Here is a 25542-nt window from a genome sequence, read left to right on the forward strand (position 1 = left end):
TAATCAGCTATTTAAGTGTATTTTATTGACGTATCCGGTTTTATATGTATTAAAAAAAGGTTTTGTTTTTTGAAAACAAACAATCTATTTTAAACACCATTACGAATAGAAATAAATTGTTTAATACAACAAGAATATTTGAGAAGAAATAGAATAAAAATATACAAACGTATGATTTTTTATAACTATTAACAGGCTTTTTTATAAGGTAATTATTAAATACATCAATATGCAGTAATTATGTATTCAAAGATAAATTTGGGTATAACTACAAAAGTATATTATGTTTTAAGTCAAAATGTTGGCGACAAAAAGTTAGAAACAAAACTAATACTTAATAATATACATTATATAATATATAACTCTTTTGTAATATAAAGATATCTAACTGAAAAGGTAAACAAAACAAGAGGTTTTTAAAACAGCTTAGATGATAATTTATCTACTAAATACAGTTTGAACAGTATTAAGTAGTCACGTACTTAGTTTTATAAAGGCAAATATTTTGAAATAGTCGAAATAGTTTGATTGGAACGAATAAATTGGTAAAATTGTAAGCTCAAAAATATATGCACAAAAAGAAATTAAATTTCTTAAGGATGTATTGTAAAATATTTCTTAACTAAATTAAACAGCTAATCTTCAAGCAGCTATACAGATATAATAGTCGAGTAAAAGATTATAAGTTTTAAAAGAATTCTACATAAGTTTGAAAAACAGAGATTCCGAATCCGAATTAATATAACGTGCTTGATAACATTGTTTTACAAAAAGTAAGTTTCCTATACTAATACTATGCAATTAAAATACAGATAGTAAAAAAATACTACATAAGTAAAAAAACTATGAAAATTCACGAATAATAAATCTTCAAACGCTTTTTCAACAGCGGCACACCACCAGGAGTTGGTTGGCTGATGTAAACATACAAGTAACTTTTAACAGGAGGAACCCTCAGATCTACTATCCTGTATACTGGACCGCTAGCGCTTCCCATATACTGAATATGACTATCAGGCAGCTGGTACCACAAATCCGTAGGTCCAAGCTCACTTTCGGTGAAGACCAGTGTACAGCTGAATGACAAGTTTTCCCGGTTTTTCACCCAGTGTTCGTCTTTGATGGCAATTTTAAAGTCTGCATTCGGAATGTTAGAGTTTCCGTGGTAGATTGACAAGAACCTACAAAAAAAATTGATAATTTTGTCTATACTTCTCATTAGGTTTTTAACAACTATGTAACTAATAAATAACTTAGATTTATAAACAGCCTTGTACATTTAATATTAATAACTTAAAGACAATATTCTTAATGGTAAACTGATAACAACCTGAAAAAAAATGTTTTTTCTTTATTATAATATATATTGATATGTATTCCTCTTAAGCATTTTTACAATTACATACTTTATAACTTACCTCAACACTAAATACTAAAAACATTAAAATATCCTTCTACAATATTATTTTGTTAAGTTTAAGCAACTTTCTTTTTTAAGTACATAATAGTTTTTATTGTAAGCTAAAGTTTTTATAAGCAAGTTAACTACAAAACTTTATTTGTTCAACAAACCTTATGCAATCTGGCCTGTTTATGCTTATTTTCAAATCTTCAAAAGACATTTTAGTAGTGTGTTCAAACGAACAGAGCATTAATTCTTCGTCATTGTAAGAAGTGTGAGTGCAACAATTTTCAAGCTTTCTAAAGTTGGAGACAGCAATACCTTTTATCTCATTAGTCTTCGAACTTCTGTAGAACGGTATGATTATGTCAAAAAGTTTATCACTTTTTATTCTTATTGCAGACCCTCTGACACCAGTTTTCCAGATCACATTCACTCCAAAAACATTACTGCTCGAAGAAAACCGGATGTGATTCACCTCGGATTCTAGTTGTAGTTGCTGGAAGTTCTAGAAAATGATTAAACAGTTATTATATTAAATTCTAACTCCAGTTATTGTATAATATCAAAGCAGTCCTTAAAAAAATAACTTAATTTAATTCTAACAACACATAAATCTTGTTTATTTATTGAAAGTACTTTTTTTAACCTAGACCTGATAACATCCTTTAATGACAGGACTTCTTCCTAATATTGAGTAGCAGTCGTTTTTCTCATCTTTATAGAGCAAGACTCTTTTGTGGGCTTCTATACCATCGTACAAACTCGTTTGAAACTCACAGTTGACATTTATAGGATGAGCTTTTCCAAACAAAGGTTTCAAGAGACCCCAAAACTTTTCGTTGTTCGCCTTGAAGTTTTTGGGGTTGTTGTTTTCGTACACCCAGCCGGGGGCGTAGAGACAGGTTGAAAATTGGTGCTTTGTGATGAGCTGTAAGGCAATGTTAGAGTTGTAACCCCCACCGCCTATACACCCTCTTCCAAAAACATCTATTCCAAAATACACTTTCTGCTTGTTTCTGACAAACCTTTAAAAATAACCAAAAGACGTTTATAATAATAAATTTGTAGCTAAATTATATGATCTTTTATATAGTTTATAGGAAATGCGAAATTTTTCCAACGACAAAAAGTAAGTGCAAATTTTCCTTTTAAAAAATCAAGTACAAATTTTTCATATTATAAAATTCTTAGTGCAAAACTTTTTTCAGATAAAAATATAGTGCAAAAAAAATTTAATAATCTAAGTTGATTTTTTTTTATTAATAGCTTAATAGCAGCTGAAACTCTTTTATTTTATTTAAAATGAAAGACATCAATTAGGTTGTTCTAGAATCATACTAACATTAAAACAATAAAACACATATGAATTGTTTATATCATTAACAAAGCAAACAATAGATTACAATAGAAGGTGTCTAACAACAAGTGAATAATTTTACTCGTGAAAAGGTCTGTTGCAAAACTTTAGCCATAGCAAATCTTGTGCAAAATTTTCACTACATGATGAGTATTTTTCAGCTGCTTATTTTAAAACTTTTATTTTATTCATGTTTTTTAGTGGAAATTTAAAAAGCAAAGTAGAAATTTATTTTTAAATTAAAATGTCATGTTGAAAACTAAAAACTTATACCATTAATTAATTTTTAAAACATAACTTTAAATTATTTTTTATACCAACTAAGTTCAATTTAAAAAGATGTCACTTGTATAAGTTTTCTAATAACAAAGTATTCAAAACGAATAAAACTATTATAAATAATGTAAATGACTTATTTTAAGAAAAACGCTGTAAAAGAGTAGAGAAAAAAAAACAGTTTACTTACTTAACAAAAAAAACTTAAACAAACAACCTATCGCTGCTTTCAATTTCAGGTGGCCGCCATGAATAGTTGATGATCATACCATCAACACAATCCAGCAAGTAGTTGTTCTGATCATTTACAGCGTTCTGCCAGCTCAAGAAACCTTCTTTGGTGACACTGTCATACCAAATAATCTGGTGGTTCGGACTTAATCTGTGCATCTTGTTGCATAAGTAAACCACAAATGACTTTAAGTTACCAACGTTCTTAATTTCGTTCTCTATGTTGATAAGCCATCCATCAAACCCATAAAACCTAAAAGAAGTTTTTGATTAATTTTCATTCTACAACTAAAAATAGTTGTTTGAAGACTATATTTCACAATCATTGTAAATTGATAAACATTCACAATGTGTTAAGATATTAATGAAGTTCTTATTACAAAATACAGTCACCTCTCGCTAATCTACACACTCTTGTTTACTTAAGCATTTTAGAGTTTTCAAAAATTAAAAATAAATAATTTGAAAAATTTTTAATATTGTGAATTGTATTGAGTTGTCAATACATTTATTTTCTGTATTTATTTATTAGTAAAAATATCAATATTATAGAAGAAGATATATTTTTAATTAAATTGATATTTTTGTATTTTTAGTTAGTGCTTTACATAAGGAGCATATTGAAATCTATGGCTTGGCTCTTTATATTATAGGTTTCTTAACCCTCTTTAAAACTTTAAATCAAATTAGGTACAATGTTAAATTCCTCACAATAATTATAGCATAAATCATCATTTCAAATAAAAAAATCTCTTATTCTTAGCTAATTTGTTCCTTGCCCACCTAAGATAAAACTTTTCTTGCATGATATAAGAGAAAGATCTTTCTTTATTACAGGGTTGCCACTCTTTGAGTCAAAAAATCTTCCCTGAGTGACCAGAATTTTCCCTGAGTTTTTCCTGAGTTTTTCTCAAATGCTTAAAAAATATAATTTATTAAAAAATTACCATATTAATTCTAAGAATATTTAAGAACTTGCCGCAAGGCTGAAAAGTTTATTAAAAAGCACTTAAAAATTAATATAATTAACTTTTTTGAACAAAATATTGAAACTGGATTAAATAAATCTCATTTTAGATCTAGAAAAAATTTCCCTGAGATTATTTAAAAATCATAAAATTTCCTTGAAGTTTTTAGAAAAAGCCAACACTGCCCTGAGTTTCCTTGAGTTAAAAAAATAGAATCAAAATTATCTGAGTTTCCCTGAGATTTTCTACAACTCTAAAATTCCCTGAGTTTCCTGAATTCCCTGAGTTCCCTGAGTGTGTTGCAACCCTGTTAATACCATGCAAGAAAGTGGGAAAGTCACTGTACTGTTTTAACCAAATTCATTAAAAGAAAATAGACAATATAGTAGGTATGTTTTCTACCTCTCATTTAGTACATGCTCTTGTTAAGTTACGCACTTTTGCTGTGGACACAATGTGCATAGATTAGCAATAGGTGACTATAATCAATTTATAAAACTTCCAAAATTAAAATAAAAACTAAATAAATTTATAGTATTTCAATTAACTAAAATATTATGTTTATTTAAAGCTAGGTACAGCAAAAAGGGCATTTTTTGCAGCAAATTCATAGGCTTTTAGTTACAGTTTTCTGCAAAAAATACAACAACTATATAAAAAAACATAAACAAATTATATACCTAGCAAGTTCAACAAGTTGATCAGCTACATGTTCCCACCTCTCTGGCTCTTTCAAAAACTTATGGCACACTTCAGCACCTTTTTGCCACTCTGTAATAAAGTTCCCCAAGCAAGCTACTCCATTTCTATGACAACTGTTTACCCAACTTACAGGGGGAATCGTAACCAAATCATGGCTAAAGTATATAAAAGTGTCAATGTTGGACCAGTGTTTAATTGTGAAAAATTCCTGGTTTGGTACACCTTGGACAAACCTGTCCAGTTTGTAATTTCCGTTCATGTCGTGACAGGTCATGACTTTGGGTCTTCCATTTTCAACTGATTTTGGTAAATATGGAACATTTGATACAGAAAACTCTTGGCCCTTGTCCTGTAAGTTAGATGGGCTCCAGGTCATAAGCTCTTCTAAAGTCTTGAAGGGTAGACTAACTGGTCTACCATCTTCTACACTAGGCCCGTTAAAGTTTCCAGCTTTAAAATTTATTTTAATACTTTTCTTGGTTGTGAGCAAACTAAGATCTTCATTGGAAGGTGCAACATATTTAAACATTTTCTTTTTTTTTTATGTACACTATTCACACAGTCATTTTTCAAACTTTTAATTACATTTTTGATTAACAAATTTCTGTTTTTTAAAGTGTTATATATTAAAAAAAAAACAGGTTATTTAAAGGTAAAAGTAATAATAAATGATTAAATACAGTTTATTTAGACAATAAATTTATCATTTAAGCTGCTGTTGTTACATATATTTTTGAATATATAATTTGAAAACATAATGATATATGATAAAAATATAATGACTACTGCTGTAGTAATTAACAAATATATAGAAACTTATACAATTAGGAAATAATACATAATCTTAAACTTTTTGTTTCTTAGATACTACACAACAGCATTTCTTTATTTAAAAAGTAATAAAACTTCAATATTTTAAGCTTGTTTGATGTTGTCTTATTAGTGTTCTGTTGATTAAACTGTTTTAATCTGCAAGCAACTTCAACAAAAGAATAATATTACAAAACTTTGATAAAAATACTATAAAAACTTTTATTGAAAGTTAATTACATTATTAAAAAAATCAAAAAAAAATTTTGAAAAGAACTAAAAAGTATAATCTATACAAAAACTTAATGCTTTTTTTATTAAAATAAATACTCTTAATCAAAATTAAAACATCCATTTTTAAAAATAGAATTTAAAAAAGTTTATGTTTAAAAACTATTGTCATTTGAGATGGACAAAATGAATATCAGAATAAAAAAAAAATTCTAATAATTTTTCTTAATAAAAAATTGCTAATTTAAGAACCTGTTTGAATTATTTTTGATAATCAATAAAAAAGATAGTCATTAACACTTTAAACAAATATCCACCACATTACCTAGTGTAAAACCTTATTAAGTTTTAAGGTTATAACCAAACCCAAAATTTCAAAACAAGGCAAGTACTTTTAAAACTATGCTTTAAAACAACTAAATCAGGTCTTTTATTTTTCAAATTGCTTCATATTAATATTTATGATAGTTATATTAATTACTTCAAGTTACAAAATAATTTGTTTTTTATATCTACTTTATATATATATTTTTTTAAGGTTGCCACTCTTACAGTAGGAAGTTTTTATATACTAATTTATAATTTACTGTAAAAACTTAAAGAAGATTAATTTTAAAAAGAGGGAAACATAGATTTTGATTGAAATAGTGTTTTATCATTTTTAATTTGCGACTTCCATACAGAACGTATTGAACTCACTTTACTTGGATTGCTTAAATTTAGTATTTTGAGTTTCCTTAAGCAGTGGCCTGATAGAGAAGGGTAAAAATGACATTTTGAAAGCTCTTCCAGTAAAACTTTGCAAGATAGAAACCCAGTGTTAACAAAAGGTATTTATAGCTGAGATATAACTAAATAAGATTAGCTTTTACAATACAAGGAAGAGCCCTCCTACAACAATAAGTTGTTATTTAATCATAGATAAAATTAAAAGCTTATTTAAATAAAACAAAATATTTTGTACAAGTTTCCAAATAGTAGACTATATATAAGTCATTTATAAGATTTTTTCATGTTAAAATGTTTGTATTGTTGTTTTTTTTTGAAATACTAAAATCTCAAAATCTTAGAAAGTATTATAATTAGTTTTTTGTCATGGACAACAACAAACAAAAAATACGTTCAAAATAATTGGTCCTAGGACCTTGTGTATTAAAAAACCCTTTGGTTATTGAGTAGAACACCTTGTTGTTTACAGTTTAATGTCTTGTCTAGGACATGGTGTGTAACCTTTTTTTGTAAAAATTAAGTTATAATAAACAGTAATTTACTATGGTGGTGATCAAATAGTTGATTTGATGTCGTTTTAACTCATTAAAAAAATCTACTGATTCCATATTTATTAATAAGCGTAATTTTTTTTAATTTTAAATAGCATAAAAGTTCTTTAAAAATAACTTACAGTTGTATGCATTGCAATTTAGCAAGTTCTTAAAAAAGAATTAGAGTTGTATATCAAATGAAGCATAACATAGCTTGCTTGTAAAAGTTGTCGTATAGAAAAAATGGATGAACATCAAAACAGTTTTCTGTAAAACTAGGTTAGCTTATACTTAGGTGTGAAGTAGCACAAACTTAGTTACTTCTTATAAACAAAGATCTTGTAAAAATAGTATATACATTTCAAAGCTTTAAGTAGCAGTTATAATCTGATTTTCGTAATTTTTTGCTTTTTTGAACGACTGAAAATTATTCTATAAAAAAATAAACATAGCCTTGTAAAAAGAAAAGTTATATTTTCACAAAAAATAAAGTAAATAAATCTTTAATCGTGAAAAATCTAATAGCATTTAAACTTGGTATAGACAAGTTTTTGATCATACCGTAGTGATTTAATTGTTATAAACCTTTTTAATCAGTGGCTGTAGTTTAGTTTTTTTTTTGAACTTTACGTAAAATAATTGTCTTCACTTACAATGTTTTTAATATATTTAATACTTTTTAAAATTACAAGCGCAAGTATGTATAACATAACAAAACTTATTTATAAAAATACTTGTCGCAACACATAAAAACTTTCTAAGCATTGTTTTTAATCTTGAGTTATTGATAGAAGAAAGTTTCAGAAAAGAAAAAAAATATTAAAAATATTTTTTTTAATTTTTTGTACAATTTAAAAACATAAGAATTTAAAATTGCGATTAGAACTTTTTTTTAAACACATAACTTATGTAATTTTAGATTTTATTTTTTGTCTCACAACACTTATTTTCAAATCAATGAACAATATTTTTTTCTAGCTTTATTACATTTTTAAGCAAGTAGATACAATTTAGTTCTATTTTGAAAATATTAATATAAAATAAGTATGTATATTTGTTTAGCTGTTCACTAACAGATTTTAAATACTTTTATATTTGCATAAGTGATTTAACAAAGCTTTTTTTTATAAAGTAGTTTTAAAAAATAGGATTATTGAATGTGAAATAAAATAGTTACAATCTGCCGTAGATAATATAAAACGAGTTTGCAACTAAATTAGATATAAGTAGGAAATAAACTTCAATTAGTATAGTACAGTTTAATCATTTATAACACTTTTTAATAAATCTGCTTTGAAAACTTATAAGTTGTAATCTGAAAATAGATCTTTGACATATTTAGATTTAAGTTTGTTTTGTAGCCTATTTTTATTTTATATTAATAATGATAAGATTTTTAAACTTAAATAAAGCGATACAATTTTCTATTGCGATATAGCTAGTATACAAATATTTTTTGATTTAATTCTATGTTTAACTGACCGATAATCACTATAGAAGTCTTTGTAAAGGCTGTATTAAAACTATCAACAAAACATCAGAGTTAGAATTTTTTAAAATCAGTAAAAGTACGCAATTATAACAAGCAGTAAGTGCTTTGTTCATGTACGCTGACTGTTGAAAATAAATATTTTAGATAAATATGTTGCTTAAAAATAAATAGTTAAATTAATTTTAATTGGCAGCTTTATCCTTCCTCTCTGTCTTCACTATTTGTGGTGTTAATACGATTTTGATTTTAAAAATCCTTATTACAGGAACGCACGCTTTTCAAGCGGGTAAAGAAGCTTTATGAATCTGCAATTCAAATAACAAAGTTTATCAAGAAATGTTCTAATCTATTTTTTTTACTCTTATTAATGAGCAATTACTTAACACAGTAGTAAAACTAATAAGTAATAGCTTTAGTTAAGTACTCGCAATAAATACAGAAATTTTAAGTTATAAAAAGTGTAAACTAACTAAACTATTTTTTAGTGATTGCAATTCTTTTAGAGTAAGTTAGCTTTTGTTAAAATCATTTAAACATTATGTTTCAACTTTAAAGGCAAGCATATTAACTTTTTACAAAAATATTAGAATAACTGACATAAAACATACTTTGGTATTACTCAGTTTCTACACTGTATAAAAAATATTTTGCTTTATATGCTCAACAACTGAAAACAACTTTTAAAGTTGTGTTTAGTTTTGAAAGTAACTGTTTTAAACATAGTCTAAGCTAGTTGTTTTATTAATTTTCTAAAGTGAACTTTAAAAAAAATTTACACAATAGATTTTATTTAAAAAAAATGTACACTATATATTTATAATGTACAAATCTTTAGTAAAGTTACTTCTTTTTGACTCAGTTATATTTGTTAATTAATTTTGTACTATAGTTATAAAAGAAAATTTAAATTCTTTTATTTTTATATAGAGTACGAGAACTATTATTATACAACTTAATGCAATACCAGTTTTTAGTAAAATTTAAACTGAATACTATTGTTGTTTGGTTTGCAACCCAAAGTATGAATATTATAAGTAATAACGTAATACAGACAGTCAAAAATAATAAGTTTAATGTGCACATTCAATAAAACGTGGATTCTCAAAAAATTTTGGTCAAAGGACCTGGGTGAACGAAAAAATCTCTCAGTCATCGAGTCACACACCACATTTTACGTTTATCAAGTAAGAAGTTTTTCTAAGCAGAAAAATACATTTTAAACACACGTGACTGAAGTTGTCTATATAGTAATGTTATAATCTATTGTAGTTGTTTATTAGTGATCATTGAATGAAAATTTATACGTACTAAGCTAAAAATCATGTAAAAATGAACATCAACATTAGTTATAATTTTTACTATTTTTCTATCGTTAGATTTGTTAGAATTTAGGGATATAGTTATAATTTACCGTACGATAATTTGTTTAGTATTAAAAAAGGTTTAACAACCAATTAAATAATAAAAAAAGTTTGTCTAAAATTAAGCTATTGTAAAACTATTTGTTGTTTTACTTTTTTAAATATATCAGTTTAACAAACAACTAAATTTCCTACTATTTTTCAGTATAAAATTAATCTTTGACAGTTTAAGATATCATGAGAATGTAAAAAAATATATTAAAAGAATACCTGAATCTAATTGTAACACTTCTGATTTTATAAAACCTGTTGTTGTTGTTTATGCAACTACTACATAACTTATTATATCATTTTTAAACTAGTACTTTTAAGTTTACTAAAGGTATACTTTTTTGATACATAATACATAGTGAAAACAATAAAAAACTAAAGTAAAAACATTTTTAAGATAACATTAGAAAAAAATTAATGTTTTAAATTGAAATTCAAAAAAACTATACCTGTTTTTGAATATTATCACCACACAAAAAATTCAGTGCTTACTTAAAAAAACTAATTTAGTTGAGTTATCCAGCTATTTGCATATAACATAATTAAAATAGTATATTTATTACAAAATAAGTACCAAGTATAAAAAATACAATTAATTTTATTTAATTTGTGAATAAAATAAAAATCTACGTTAGTGGAAAATAATATAGTAACTAATGTATTAATATCAGTTAAAAAAGTAAACAAACAATTATTAAGATTAAGACTTGAAAATATACATTCTTAATAGTTAAGTATAAAACAATTTATTATCATGTAATAACTTATTGTACAAGTATGATCTTAGTGACGAAAAAAATTTAAAACACTTGTAACAAATTGAAGGAGAACGCTGATGGTATCACAAAAAAATTTCTTGTTTTTTTATACAGCTTTATAAAAAATTAATAATTTTACATATTTTCAAATTGTGAAAAACAATATAACCATATGTTTGTTAATTTTACAAAAGTACAAAAAACTGTGTTGGTTTAAAAAATTTTCTGTAGTTTTCTTAACTTTATTATTGTAATTTGCTGAAGGAAAAAAAAATACGCTCAAAATAATTGATCCTAAGACTTAGTGTCCAAAAATCCTTTCGTTTATCGAGTCGTACACCACTTGGGTACCTTTAAACGTATTGTCCCAGGACTATTAAACATAGTTATATTTAAAATATAGTTTCTGTAACTAACACCTTTTCAACTAAATAAATAAATTGTTATTAAAATATACAGTATGTAACTTTAACATATAATGAGTTCGAAATTATTTATTTTAAAAACAGCTGTTACTTTGATTTTAGTTTTACATTTTTTCTAACAAACAAAATAAACTACTTATAGAATTTTCTTTTTTTTATAAGAGATCATAAATAAAGCTTTTTCTAGGTTTTTTACTTAAAGTACTGATAAATAAAATCTGTTTAAACTAAAGTTTTAACTTGAATGTCTTAAAATATAATAAAAATTTTGATAAAGACAAAGTTAAAACTTTTTGATCATGGCTTTAGGTCGTTGATTTAAGTTACACAATTTTTTATCAAAAAATATATATAACATTTTAGATAACCTTCTTTAGTTTTAAACACTAATTTTAATACTTGAATAACAAAAATAGAACATTAATAACTTTAGTTTTGATTATAAAATAAAGCATATTTGTACTAATATAATGTCACCAGTTAATTTTTTTCTTTAGTTTGAAAAAAAACTTTACTTAAGGTGTTTTAAAAATTGAAATGCTTTGAAGAATTTGTTTTCTAGTTAATATCATAAAGTATTTGAACTAGGAAGTAATAAAACAAATTTATATAAACTAGCTTATTAATCGAAAATTGCTTAGTTCAGTTCTACAAAGCTTCATATGTTTTGATTTATTTAAAACATTTACTTAGTGTTGTTTTATTACTTTGTTTATAATGAACTAATACTTATGAATAAAATAAAAAGTTTTAGATCTAAGAAGCACGTAAATTGATAACGAGTATGGAACAAAAGTTTTTAAGATCTCCGAGGTATCTGATCAAGAATTAAAAAATAGATATACACTTAATTAAAGTTTTTATAAGTGTTCTTAAATTTTAAAAACATTTTAATTAAAAAAAGAAAACAGCAAATTTTGATTGCATTTAAACTCTTTTAATGAACCTTTAGACCTAAAAAGATAAAGTTTCTTTAAGGCAATTAAAAAACATGAACTTAAAATATTTTAAAATCCTAGAAAGATAAAAAGAATAGACTTGTAATGACTTTAACTATATTAAGTGGTAAGTTTGATTGTCATTTTTGATAAAGTTTTAGAGTTCAATGTTAAACCTCATTACATTATCAAAATTGAAATTTAGTAAATTTGAAATACTCGACCTAACATTTTTAAAACATTCAAATTAAAAAGTCCAACAAACAAAACCACAACTTAATGAATGCTACAGTACCAACATAATTTACTAAATCTAAAGCCTTTGGTGAAACGTTTTAAAACTGGGGTAAAATCCAGTTCAAACTATCCCAGACAGCTAAACCTTATAGCTATAAACAAATTCAATCAGTTTAAAATTGAGTTCATACGCAAAGTTTTGTAAATTTAAACTGACATGCTTCGAACTAAACTGATATTTTCTCTAAAGTTTATTAGTGAGTTAAATCAGATTAGGCTTAAAATCAGATTTAACGATTTAGCCTATATGTTTAGTTGTAAGACATAGCCTATTATTAATAAAACTTTTTGGCACATAATCTTTTAGTTTCAAATAAATATGTTCTATTAAGTATGGCCCTAGAAAATATCTTAAGAAAATGAGTTTTCGGAAACTAAATTGTCATGTAAATCCTATAAATAAATTAAAAGTTTTACTTTTAGTGCTAGCTCACTTAATCTAAACTTTTTAAGCGATTTTAAATAAAGAACCACTTTATATTACTCCCCTTCTCACTAATAAAGACACTCTTTCACCTGTTTGCGTATTATCACTTAATGCACAAAAAGTGAAATTACTGGAGAGGAGATCAAAGTTATTACTTATTAAGTTAATCAATCCTTATTAAGTTTTCAGAATAAAAACTCATCTCCCAGAAACACTTTATAATCTATTATATCAAAACTTACTAAACACAATTATCTAAATACGTAAATTAGACTCTTATTTAGAAAGAAATTAACAGTCTAGCAATTAATTCGAAATAAAGTTTAATTTTTATTTAAAGTTGACTAGTTTTGTGCAGACAAAAATTGATACCTTGCCAATATTTTCAAAAAAAAAAATATTAGTATCTCGCGTATGATTCCTGTAAAAACTGATGTCTGATGGGACGCAGGAGACAAAAAGTTCGTATTTTCATTAACCATTTATAAATGTAAAAGTCGGTTTGTTAAATAGAACTTATGAATCTACTAGGGATAAACTGGATTATCATTTGTAGAAACTAATAAAAACAATGTGAATGGATATTTGTAACCACAAAAACATAACGACAATAACTACAGTTATAAAAACAAAATAGTAGTTAATTAACAAACTTTTATCATGTAGTGAGTTTTAAGTTATTAGACATATAAAAACTTACCTAATTAAAAGAACAAACTGAGGACATCCAACTACAACCAAATTATTTGTTCATTTCAATTATTTAAAGCTAAGTTTGTGTGTAAAACGCATAAATAATAAGGAGGTAATTGAATTTATTTATAAAACTTTAACTCAATATTTAGCTGCCTAGTTTTCAGTGATGTTCAAGTTTTTACTAATTATCATCTTAACTTACTTTTTAAGGTATTTATCTTTTGCTTACAAAACAATTAGTATTAAATATCAATACTTGTAACAGAACAGAGATATGTTTTTGTTTTAAGACATTTTTGCTGGAAAAAGTATATGCATGGCTTGAAAATTATAGGTTAATACAATACAAAAGTTTTAGATTTTATTATAATAAATAAAAAAATAGTTTTAACAATTTACTTTTTATTTAGATACCTTGTTTAAGAAAAAGTGCTATTGTTTTTAGTTAACTTAAAACTTCTTTATTAGTAATTAGCGTTTAAACAATCTTTTTATTATAAAATAACATGGCTAAATTTTTGTTCTCAACTGTCTTTAAATACTTTTCACAGTATAAACATTTTAATTCAAGTTATGTTAGCTAATTTCATGGAAATAAATAAATTCAAACTTTATTGATAAACAGTTATAGACTTAAAATTATAGTTTTGTGATAAATATTTATTACATTTGTTTTGTTAGTAGTTTCAACCTTAAGTCTATAAAGAGCAGCTGAATTGTTTCCAATAACTGATTAGATTTTTTTTCCTTAATGAACTATAATATTTTTTTGATTTTTATTCAAGAAGTAGTACGAGTAATACAAATTGATTATAATTTTCACATAAATTGCTTCGAATTTTTTTTTTAATTTATATAAACCATAACTTCAAGCAGTATGCATTCCAAAGATAGTTCAACATGTGCAACTTTTTGGCAAAAATTTGGTCTTCTATTTAGTAATTTGGTGCAAATAATTGAAAACAAAAAAGTCATTGCTAATTCATAACTTAAGTTTAGTGTAATGTAGGTAATGATTGAAACAATTTTAAAACTGTACTAATGTAGGTATGACTTCAAACAAATAAAAAATATTAACTCTTTCACACTAATGACTTAAAATCGCGAGCTTCTTAATAAGTTAGTCAATATGAATAAAAATTGGACGAAGTGTTTAAAGGCACGTCAGGTTAGAAAACAGCTGCAAGTTTTTCTTCGGTAGCATAAATAGTTCAAACTGCTCGAAATCGTCTAAGTAATTTCTATAACTCGTCTTTCACGGTCAAGTCCTCGAACTCAACGTCGGGGAAGGCTTTCTTGTCAGCCCCCAAAAACCATTTGTGGTACACTTTGACGGGGTCGGTCTGCCAGTGCTTGTGAAAGCTGATGGGCTCCTGGTTGCCGAGGAAACCGGTCGAGTAGTCCTCGGGGCGCGCCTGGTGGAAGAGAGGGGAGTGGGTGACGGGTATTCCCACGGTGCGAGAAAAACATTGACCTGTTGAAAAAAGGGTAAATATTATTTTTACGAACATTTCAGATGCTTCTATTAACTAAAACAAACCGAGGTACATGTCGTCGGGGGTAGATATGTGGGGGCACTTGCACCCCTTCTCGACGAAGTTCGTAACCGCTTTCCTGCTCATCACCATGCCTCCGCCACCTAGCGTGCATAATTTTGTAAAATCATATTGTATATTTAAAAACAAATTTCTAAAAAAAAACTATTTGCTTATTAAGTCAGGTAGTGATAACTTTTAATATTACCTGTGATATAAGAATATCCGTATCCAGTGTTTAGCCCAAAACCATATCTGCAATAAATGTACTTGTTTTTAATCACACTTTTTTTTTTAATTCAAAAATTTTTGTTTTTCAACAATACAAATTAAAGCTTCAAACTTTATAGAAACTGTTTCAACGTATTTTTATTAAACCGTTATCAACAAACCTTTCACCAATGACGATGTTGTGTTGGTGGTTGTAACAGCTGAGCATTTGTAACATCCGGGCCACACTGAATATTGTGTCGTCATCAACAATAACTAGCCAATCACCGTCCATTTCGCCAAAGTCTCTAAAATTTAATAAATTAAAAACTATTTACCTTTTTTCTATATTATATAGTACAATAAAATTAAATGTTTACAAAATTAAACATAGTCTAAAACCAAACAAAAATTCAAGGTTAATTTCAAACTATATGCTACGAAACGATGTTGTTTTTAAATTATTTATATTCTAAAAGCTTTGGATATTTTCAACAAACCTGATGATTTTTTCCATTTTACCGCAGTGACCCTGTTCCGTGTTAGGGACTCCACCCGAATTAGTCATTCCCAGTTTTTCATCAGTGACGTTCGAATAATAAGTGACACGTTGCATGAACTTTCCCCAAGTTGCCTGAATTTATTTAACAGCTAGGAATATTAAAAAAAATACTTTTATTTTTTCTTAAGTTTAAAAACTACAACTTAAAGAAAATTAGAAAAAAAAAGAGTCAGATGAACTACGAAAATCAAGTACAAATTCAACAATATTTTTCCAAATCTATCATTACAAACTTTCACAACAGGAATTCGATCTTTATGAAACTTTTCAGTTGTTTTCACGGAGAACTGAACTTTCAACGGGTCCCACATTTCACCACACGACGATGCAATTTTACCGTCGAGCCACGTCACGCAATCGTCATTTGATCCTGAAACATCACAATTGCTTATTGTTAACTCATCTTATTATTATTCACATATCTTCACTTTAAATACGTTTAATTATAGGAGAAAGATCAGTAGGAACATCACTTTAACAAAATACTAACAGCACACAGCTAATGTAAATTTACCTTTAACCCCGCACATTCGCGGCTGGCAAGTCATCTTGACGTCGTATTTGTCGTGGAGGATCTTGGCAATCTCGTGCTTGATGTCGATTTGAAAGTTGGCTTTCTGCGTTTCCATGCTGTATTCGTCGGCGATTTGCGCAAGCAGACCTTTAAGTAAGTTTGTTTGAAATTATTTGAATTAAACTTAGTATGAAAAATTTTAAACTTAGGCTAACATTTAACATACTAAAACATATTAAATACAAATCTTAATTCCAGTACATTCGCTACTTAAATATTCTTTTAAAGAAATTAACGCAATGTACCAGTTGAAAACAAGACTCCAGCGTCCAAATCAGGGTAGTTGAACTTTTTCACTTCACCATCGAAGAAAGCGAAATGGTGGATGATGGTGGGGCTGTCGTCATGAAGACACCTGCCCAGCAACACCAGGTCGTCGGAGTCGTGCCGGGGAAGCACTTCTGTGACCAGCTTTATCAGATTGACCTGGGTGTAGCTTTCAATGACCAGCACCCATTCATATTTGTCACCATATCTATTATAACAAATGCATTTTTTGAACTACTTCATTAAGTTTCTATATATCATCAAAAAAAGATATGATTTAAATACGATAATATGTTTTTGTGTAAAGAATTTATAAATTTACACTCCACATTCATATCTTTTTATTAAACAAAGAAAGACAGTAAAATTTCAAATGGCTGTTATCATAAATATACTGTTAATATTACCTTGCAGACGCGTTATCTTAGTTACAGCTGCAAATATTTGAATACTTTTCTAACTTAAAATATTTACTAAAAATTCATGACTAATGGTCAATATTTCTGAAGGGACCAGTTATATTTATCGTTTTTAAGCTATTGCTTTTTACCTGGCATGCATGTCAGGTATGAGCGGAAACAAGGTCCAAGCAGCTTCAACTGGCCACTCTTGCTGAACGAGAGCCACCTCTGCTCGCAGGTTGTGCTTTTCAATCTGCTTGTTCAGCTTCTGCTGCTTCTCGTAGGCCGCCTGGTGATTGTACATATCGCTCTGGCCTCTGATCAGCACCAGGACGGAAGCGCCCTTCTTTCTGCACTGGCAGCCTGATGCTAGGAAAAGCAAGAGGATTGTCGAAAAGCAGAAACCCCTCATTTCGTGATTCACTTACTCATTAGACTACAAGGTAAATTTAAACATTAAGTTACAAAGAACACCATATGTTAATTTATTTTATTTACAATCGAGTCAACAACAAAAACAAAAATATATACAAAACTCAAAATTTAACACGAATTTAAATTGAAACTTTAATTGCAAGCATTTATAGCAAGACGGGTGTAAAACTTTACTAAAAGATGTTTTAAGTACACTTTAAGTTACAAACTTAATAATCAGCTTCATATTGATGTTTTATAGATGAAAAGTAATAATTTAATTTCATACTGCACTAGCTTCATATAGTCCAGATAGTTCAAAGGCTAAGATTATGTGTGTATAAATAAACAAACTTCAATATTATAAATAACGAGTTTGGAGTTAAGAAAAAAGTTTAAATAAATTAACAACAATATAGTGTACTAAAACTATACAAAAGATCATAAGTAAAAAATTAAAGATGGTAACTTTAATTCACCTGCTACAACAAAGCTTCATAAAAAAAGTATAGTTGTTATTAGAATAATAGTTGAACTCATTAAATACCCTAATCAAAAATAACAGTTAAGCTCGAAAAGAGCATACACACTTGTAGAAAAACAAAAACAAATGAGTTGTTTATTTCTGAGAAGAAGTGGAGAGGAAGGCAGTGAAGCCGCTTGCCATGAGCATGGACACTCCGTAGTTGAACACTAGAGCATAGTTCCTGAGCATTCCAAAGGCGAAGACAACGACCAGCAAGAGGAAGAGAAGGTTGGTGTTGAAAACAGCCAACTGGATGGATTCAGCCTCAGCAACCTCGTTCTTGCGCCACAATATCCTCTCATCCCTTTCCTTCTTTGACACCTTCTTGGCATCTCCTGACTCACTGATCATGGCCTGGACCTCGGCTGCGACGCCATCAGCGCGACTCTGAGCGATCTTGTGCTTAAGCATGAACTTGTTGTTCTTGTAGGCGTACGCAATTAGGAACAAGCTCACCAGGGTGCCAACGCCAAACAAAATGGCGTTTTCAACAATGTCCATCTGCTGGATCTGGGTGAAGAGCCAGAGTGGGAGAGCAGAGACCAACAGAGCGTGGAAGTAGAAGATTGCTGAGGACTTGCGAGTGAGTCCGCGTCCAAAATCAGCAAGAAGCATTTTCTCGTCCTCAGTGAATTCCGATGATTTTGGTGCCATTTTATTTGGTTCTGTTTAACTACAAATTAAAATCTGCAAAAATTACAACATTTGATATTTATACTTTATATTCTAAATGCAAAGACTTTAAAATAGCCATAAATATTTAACTAGCTGTAGAAAAAAAACACTTAAAAGCTTTATGTAAATTTAATTATAACAAAAGCAATAAAATTTACTTTAGTTTTTTTAGGTTTCATTAAAAAGAGATTTTTAAGTTTACATTAATTCTTAGTATTGAACAGAGGTTTATGTACCAATTTTTACCTTAACCTTTAAATAGTTTAAGCCTAATAAAGCTACTTGCATTAAAAAAATTAATTCTTAATTTGTTTTTAGCTTACTTTTGTATCTCTCATAAGGGCTAGCAAAATAAAAAAAAACTACACAAACATTTTCTAAAACTAACATAAAACTCAAAAACAGTTGGTAAGTCTAAATTAAGAATAAATAAATTGTAGCAAAAACAGATTTCTCTTTTAATCTATATGCATTTAAAAAAATACAAAACACATTGCTAAAAGTTGAGATGCTAACCCAATTTGTGATCTAATTGAAACCTAGTTAAGCTTTAAATTTTCTTATACCTAATACCAATATGATAGCAAACCTCTGATTTTTAGGCTAGACACTTTTAGCAACAATTATATGTTAATTCTTGCTATATAAAAAATATAAACTAATTTTAAATATAGTTTAACTTTGATATTTAAAATTAAGGCTATCCTAATGATTTATTCAAATAATTATTCAATAATTCAAATATTCAATTGATTTTTTATATTTCTATATTAATTTAATCTGAAAGTAGCTCAGCCAGCTTAAAATACAGACTTATAGCTAGTAAAAAAATTACTTTGAGTATATTTGATAAGCACTTTATAGTAAATTTTAATTTAATTAAAAGGTGTTAGTCATATGTTTAAAGACTATTAAGGTTTATAAAAACACAAATTAATTGAAAATCCTTTTTTATTTAATATCTATATATATATTTTAATAAAGTCATAATATTTATTTTATAACCTGGTTATGTACAAGCAGATCTAATTCTTAGGGTTTTTTTCTTACCCATCAAAAATTTTTACTTCCTAACATAACTCAAAGTGGATTTTGGGATAAAGGCAACTTTCTAACTATAATAAAAGAATAAACCAATAGATTTTTACTTTTAGTAAACATTGACAATGAAAAATTGTAGTCCATTCATTTGTTTTGGAAACTTTTTACAAACAATATCTACATCTCAAAATTATTTTTGTTTTAGATTGTTAAAAAATTGACTTTTACTTAACAGTTTATCTTTCATACAAGACCTAATCTCAATTTTTGTAATTCAAATCAGCCTTACCCACCTATGCCCAACAATAAAGGTACTTATTTATTTTATTACACTGTAAGCTAAAAATATATTTATTAAAAACTTATTAACTTTAACAAATGAAGTAGAACACAAAAATCAAATCACAGTAAATAATTAAGAATATTAAACTAATTTAAAAACATATTAAACTAATTAATTAAAATTAAGTTACGTTAACAAATTCATAAACACAAAAAGTAAATTAATTTATGCATAATAATTAAACAATCAGTTCAAAAAAAAAAATTTGTAGAAGTTAATTCTAAATTGGTGTTATATTTTGATTTCCTACTTTATCTCACTGCATGCCACAGCTTAAGTACAGTATACTACCGCTTAAGTACGCACTTTTTTTGGTACGCATCACGCCTTAAGTATGCACTTATCCAGAAAGACAAAGTAAAGAATGTTATACTAGAACTTCTAAGAAATTCCAGTTTTTTTGCCTAAATTTTCAATCATCAAGTTTTTCCAGATTAATTTTCCAGGTAGAATGGCCAAATTGCTGAGTTAGCCTGAGACTTTCACAACTTTTAAACTAGGGTGAGTAATCCTGAGTAGTCTAAGTAACCTGAGATTGTGACAGTCCTGTTATTAAATGTTAATAAACTAAATACTTATGTAGTGGTTGCAGAAAAGTAAAAAGAATAATGATATTTGAGCTGCAATGCTATAAAATAAATAAAAATAGATGACAAAGTTAAAAAAACCTACAAATACAAAATAGTTAAGTCATAATTTAATTTAAATGTACATACATTGATGTTTTGAAAATGTTTGGTAAACACAATGTAGTTTGGTACTTTTCCTCTAACAAAACAAAATGTAGCTTAATTTTTTTTTTAAATTATTGACTGACATTGACTTTCTATATTAAATGTATGTATTAATTATGTAGAAACTTTTTTTAGAAAAAATAAATCATTTTAAAATCTATTAAAAATTTTTACAAATTAGAATTATGTATTTAATATGTTATTTAAAATAAAAAGACTTGTTTATTTGGCTTAATTATTTGGTGGCTAGATGTAAGAAAGAAAACAAACAACTAAATTTCATATTATACTATGTCGTCAAAAAGTACGCACTACACGTGCTAAGTACGCACTTTTTGGTCGGGTTCAATTTGCGTACTTAAGCGGTAGTGTACTGTATGTAGAAAAATGTTACTTATGCTCTTTATTAAAACTTAAATAATACTTTCAGAGCAGGGTTGCCACTCTTTAAGTCAAAATAAAGTGATTGAAACTGTCTTGAGTCAGTCAAAGTTTTTTTTTCAATCCTTTAAAAATAAAATATTTTCAAAATAAACAAAAACAAAGTTGTTAAACAAAATTTGTTAAAAAACTAAAAATATTGAAACTAAATCAACAAAATTTCATTCAAAATCCGAAAAAACAGCCTAATATCTTCAGAAACCTTAAAATTATTCTGAGTTTTATATAACAAAAATAAACCGGTCTAAGTCATCCTATTATAATTTTTTAATTTCAAATTAGCCAAAATTACCCTGAGTTATCCTGAGATTCTCAAAACTTCATATTGACATGAGTATCCTGAGTATGTGGCATCTCTGTCAGAAGCGATTGATTTAAAGGATCAGTAATAAACTTTAAGTAAAAAATTAAGGGCATAGGGGGGGTAAACACCCTTTTTTGGTTTTTGATCTTATTTTATATAGTTTTTACTAAGCTACAAGATGCTTTTACAGATTCAAAAAGTTCAAAATAATTTTTGAGATATAGCCGGTCAAAATAGGAGCCAACAATAGGCTCCTTATGGAAGGCGCAAACTAAAACGGCAAAAATAGACTATTTCACTAAAAATCTATCTTCTCCTACGTTTTTCGAGATAACTACTTCAAACTTTCAGGAAATGTTCCTTGATATATTTAGAAAATTCTGTCGGAAGGAATTTTTGAAAAAATAAAAAATAAAAATTTTATATAAAAAATAAACAAAAAAAAACAGTTTTTTTTTTGTTTTTTTATTATAAAATTTTTATTTTTTAATTTTTTTAAATTCTCTTCCGACAGAATTTTCTAAATACTGCAAGGAACATTTCCTGAAAATTTGAGGTAGTTATCTCAAAAAACCTAGGAGGAGATAGATTTTTAGTAATTTCTAGTTATTTGCTGTTTTAGTTTACGCCTCCCATAAGGATCCTATTGTTGCCTCCGACTTTGACCGGCTATATGTCAAAAATTATTTTGAACTTTTTAAATCTGTAAAAAGCATCTTGTAGCTTAGTAAAAACTATATAAAATAAGATCAAAAACCAAAAAAGGGTGTTTACCCCCCCCCCCCCCCCTATGCCCTTAAGCTAATATTGTCAGTGCAAAAACTGATTTTACCTTTTTAGTAGTTTAGATAATTAGTGAGAAGAAAACATCCAATGTATATTTTTAATTTTACTTGTTTGTTAAAACACTGTAGTTACAATGTTATAAAAACACTTTTAAAAATCAGGAGTTTTTGTTAGCTTTTATGTTAAATTTTGTTCAATTAAGAATTTAGTTAAACTCTTAAAATATTGCATCCGTCATGATTATAATTTTAAAACTTCATTTAGATAAAGACTAATTGTTTATATTTTATACAGGGTTGCCACTCGTTTTTTCAAAATTTTTTCCAGCTTTTCCAAATTTCTTCCAGGTTTTTAAAAGTGAACATTTTTGGGTCTATTTTTAGTTTTAAGTAAATTTCTATAAAAGAAACTGTGTTAAATAGTACAAAAACATTGAAAAGATACTCTAAAGTTACTTTAAATGTATTTATTATCGAAAAAGTTTTTGATGATGAAAAAAATATTTTATCTATATGATAGATTTTTTGAGTCAGTCAAAATTTTACTACTTAACATGTTAAATTTGTTAAAAATTCCAGGTTTTTCTATGTTTCAAGGTTTTTTAGCAACCGTGTATATGTGTTGACCAGTAGGTTTTGACCTTGCAACTCTAAATTATTTGATTCTCTTGTTAGGGTCACAAAGTCATCAGGCCACACCTTCCAAAAAGAACTTATTGAAGTCCCTAATTCTGTACCCTTATTTCTCAAAAACAAATTTGGATTTTTAAAACTTATAAAAAGTAATTGCTATCCAAGATCTTAAAAGTATGACTAACTTGTGAACAAATACATTACCCCCTATGCTTTAAATGCATACAATAATTAAAATTAAAATTACCTCTTAAAAATATTTATATTAATATTTGCAAAGCATTATAATAAATTATGTTTGTTTTAAACATTTTGTAAATTAATTGATTGCATTAACAAGTTAATCTTAGTTTTTTCATATAAAAATGTTACCCCTGATAGAACTATTTTTGTTATAAATGCATAGTATTATTAAATTTTACTTTCTTTAAAAAAGATTTTTAACTATTAAAATTTTACTTTTCAACTTAGCCATAGTAAAATAGGTCAAAGATTTTTTTAGATTGAAACTGCAATTAATTTTTCCTTTAAAAGGCATTTTCATTATTTTATTAATACAAATCTGATATATTTAAACTATAAAGATAACTTCTGATTTCACCAACAATACTGAGACTTCTTGAACATTGTGTTATTCCTGCATTTCCTCTTACAAATGATAGCAACTAGCTGTTTAAAATTGTCCACATAGATTTTGTGTTTATCAAAGCAACGTGGAAATTTACAGGGCAAAAAAAGACATTTTGTCTGTGTACTTGCAGAAATAAAACAGTTTAAATTAAATAATGTATATATAGTTTATTGAACTAAAAGAATATGCTCAAAATATTTGGTCATGAGACCTGGTGCACGAAAAAACCTTTTGGTTATCGAGTCGCATACGACAAATATTTTTTATGTCTTGTCCAGGACAGTAGTTATTATATACACTGCTTACGATCTGTAAAATTAATAAGATTCTAGTTTGTCTATTTCATTTCAATGATACAAATAAATGAGAAAATTTATTGCTTTAAAATTTTATATTTTACTTAAATGAAGAAAACTAGTAAGAGTTCTAAAGACTTTTATTTCTCGGGTATCTCGAGTGGAAACAAAACTTTTAAATACATAAGTTTTCAAAATTTAAATTTGTAAACTTTATACAAAAAAATCTCAATGTTGCTGAAATAAAGTTAAGTAGATAATTAAGATTTCAAGTTTGCCGACAAATATCTTAAAAGTAGCTTATTTATAACTAATTTTTGATTAGATTAATGTTTTATTTAACTTCTTTTTTATGAAAGAATTATTATTAGACTCAATCACTAATTTTAAAGCAAGTAAATTAAAAAGACAAAAAATAATAAGGTTTAAAACAAATATGAAAGTTTAAAAGACATCTTGGGATAAGGTCGTTCAAAGAATAATTTTCTAAAAGCATAGATTATAGTTTTATAAGTTCACAAAATATTAACAGCAAATGAAATAATATTTTACTACGCTCTTAAGACTAAGACACAAGTTTTTATTAAAACACATAATACTTTTCGTTTTATTAAGCATATCTCTTCAAAACTATTTTTAAAATTAACAATTTATTAAAATAACTTTGACTATTAAAAATTTTATTGTATATTTTTTTTTGATAAACACTTTTTTGTAAATTAGTTTTAATTGTACAGTCACCTTTCTTTTGACTTGACTACACACTTGAAGAAAAGTTTAAGTACGTTTTAATTGGGAAGTGCGAACTCGAAAAAATATGATGGTCTATTTTTTTTAACGCTTATTACAATATTCTAAAATGCAAAGTACTGTATAATACATTTTATGTGCAAAGGCCATTGTTACAAAAAAGTTTAATTAGCTGTAATAAAAGCTGTTGTTGAAAAAAAACTTGAAATCTTATTTTTAGGTTTTGTTCACTTTCAAAAAAATTTTAAAGCAACTTACCAAGAATTAAAAGTGTATGCAAAATCTAAAAAGCAATATACTTTTTTAGAAATTTTTTCTTAAGCATCTACTTCAGAGTAGACTTCACAGTTTGTCATTTTCTATAACAAAATTCTTTTAAAAAATTGCTTACTTAACTATTTATATATAAATTATCAAAAAGGCTAAAAAATAAACTACACTGTTCGTTTTTCATTGTGTAAGTTTAATTAAGCAATTTTTTAGGTTTTGTTATGCACGTTTTATCATGAGACTTTAGTTGTAAATTGAACTGTTCTTCGTATTCGTTAACTTTTCTATTTATTTTTTAAGATTTTTGTTAGTTTTTATGTTTGAATTTTTTTGTTTTTGTTTTAGTTTTATTTAAAATTGAAAACCCTAAACAAAAGATCTATTTTTATTACTACTTAGTTAGTAACAGAGTATTTTAAATACATTTACCACTTTGTACCAACATTTTTTAGATAAAAATTGC

At 26.8% G+C, this 25542-nt stretch overlaps 3 protein-coding genes across 3 annotated transcripts; all 3 read right to left on the reverse strand.

The window, feature by feature from the left end:
• Nucleotides 1-306: 306 nt before the first annotated feature.
• LOC145841855 (cytosolic endo-beta-N-acetylglucosaminidase-like) lies at nt 307-5536 on the reverse strand. The gene is made up of 5 exons (XM_082949180.1): nt 4918-5536; nt 3256-3522; nt 2058-2430; nt 1573-1910; nt 307-1181 (listed from the first exon to the last, which is right to left on the reverse strand). Exons 1-5 carry the CDS (start codon nt 5466-5468, stop codon nt 854-856), a joined length of 1857 nt encoding a protein of 618 aa, XP_082805306.1. The 5' UTR covers nt 5469-5536; the 3' UTR covers nt 307-853.
• An 8936-nt stretch (nt 5537-14472) lies between these two features.
• Nucleotides 14473-17665, reverse strand: LOC145829841 (beta-1,3-glucosyltransferase-like). Its single transcript, XM_082937714.1, has 9 exons — nt 17386-17665; nt 16814-17043; nt 16509-16655; nt 16228-16364; nt 15933-16066; nt 15615-15740; nt 15431-15477; nt 15228-15326; nt 14473-15161 (listed from the first exon to the last, which is right to left on the reverse strand). The coding sequence occupies exons 1-9, from the start codon at nt 17646-17648 to the stop codon at nt 14929-14931; spliced, it is 1416 nt and encodes a 471-aa protein (XP_082793840.1). The 5' UTR covers nt 17649-17665; the 3' UTR covers nt 14473-14928.
• A 48-nt stretch (nt 17666-17713) lies between these two features.
• Nucleotides 17714-18859, reverse strand: LOC145830714 (translocon-associated protein subunit gamma-like). Its single transcript, XM_082938287.1, has one exon. The coding sequence runs from the start codon at nt 18828-18830 to the stop codon at nt 18270-18272; it is 561 nt and encodes a 186-aa protein (XP_082794413.1). The 5' UTR covers nt 18831-18859; the 3' UTR covers nt 17714-18269.
• Between the last annotated feature and the right edge of the window lie 6683 nt (nt 18860-25542).

This window comes from Thalia democratica, chromosome 1 (assembly GCF_965202585.1).
Source record: "Thalia democratica chromosome 1, ktThaDemo2.hap1.1, whole genome shotgun sequence".
Classification (NCBI taxonomy): Eukaryota; Metazoa; Chordata; class Thaliacea; order Salpida; family Salpidae; genus Thalia; species Thalia democratica.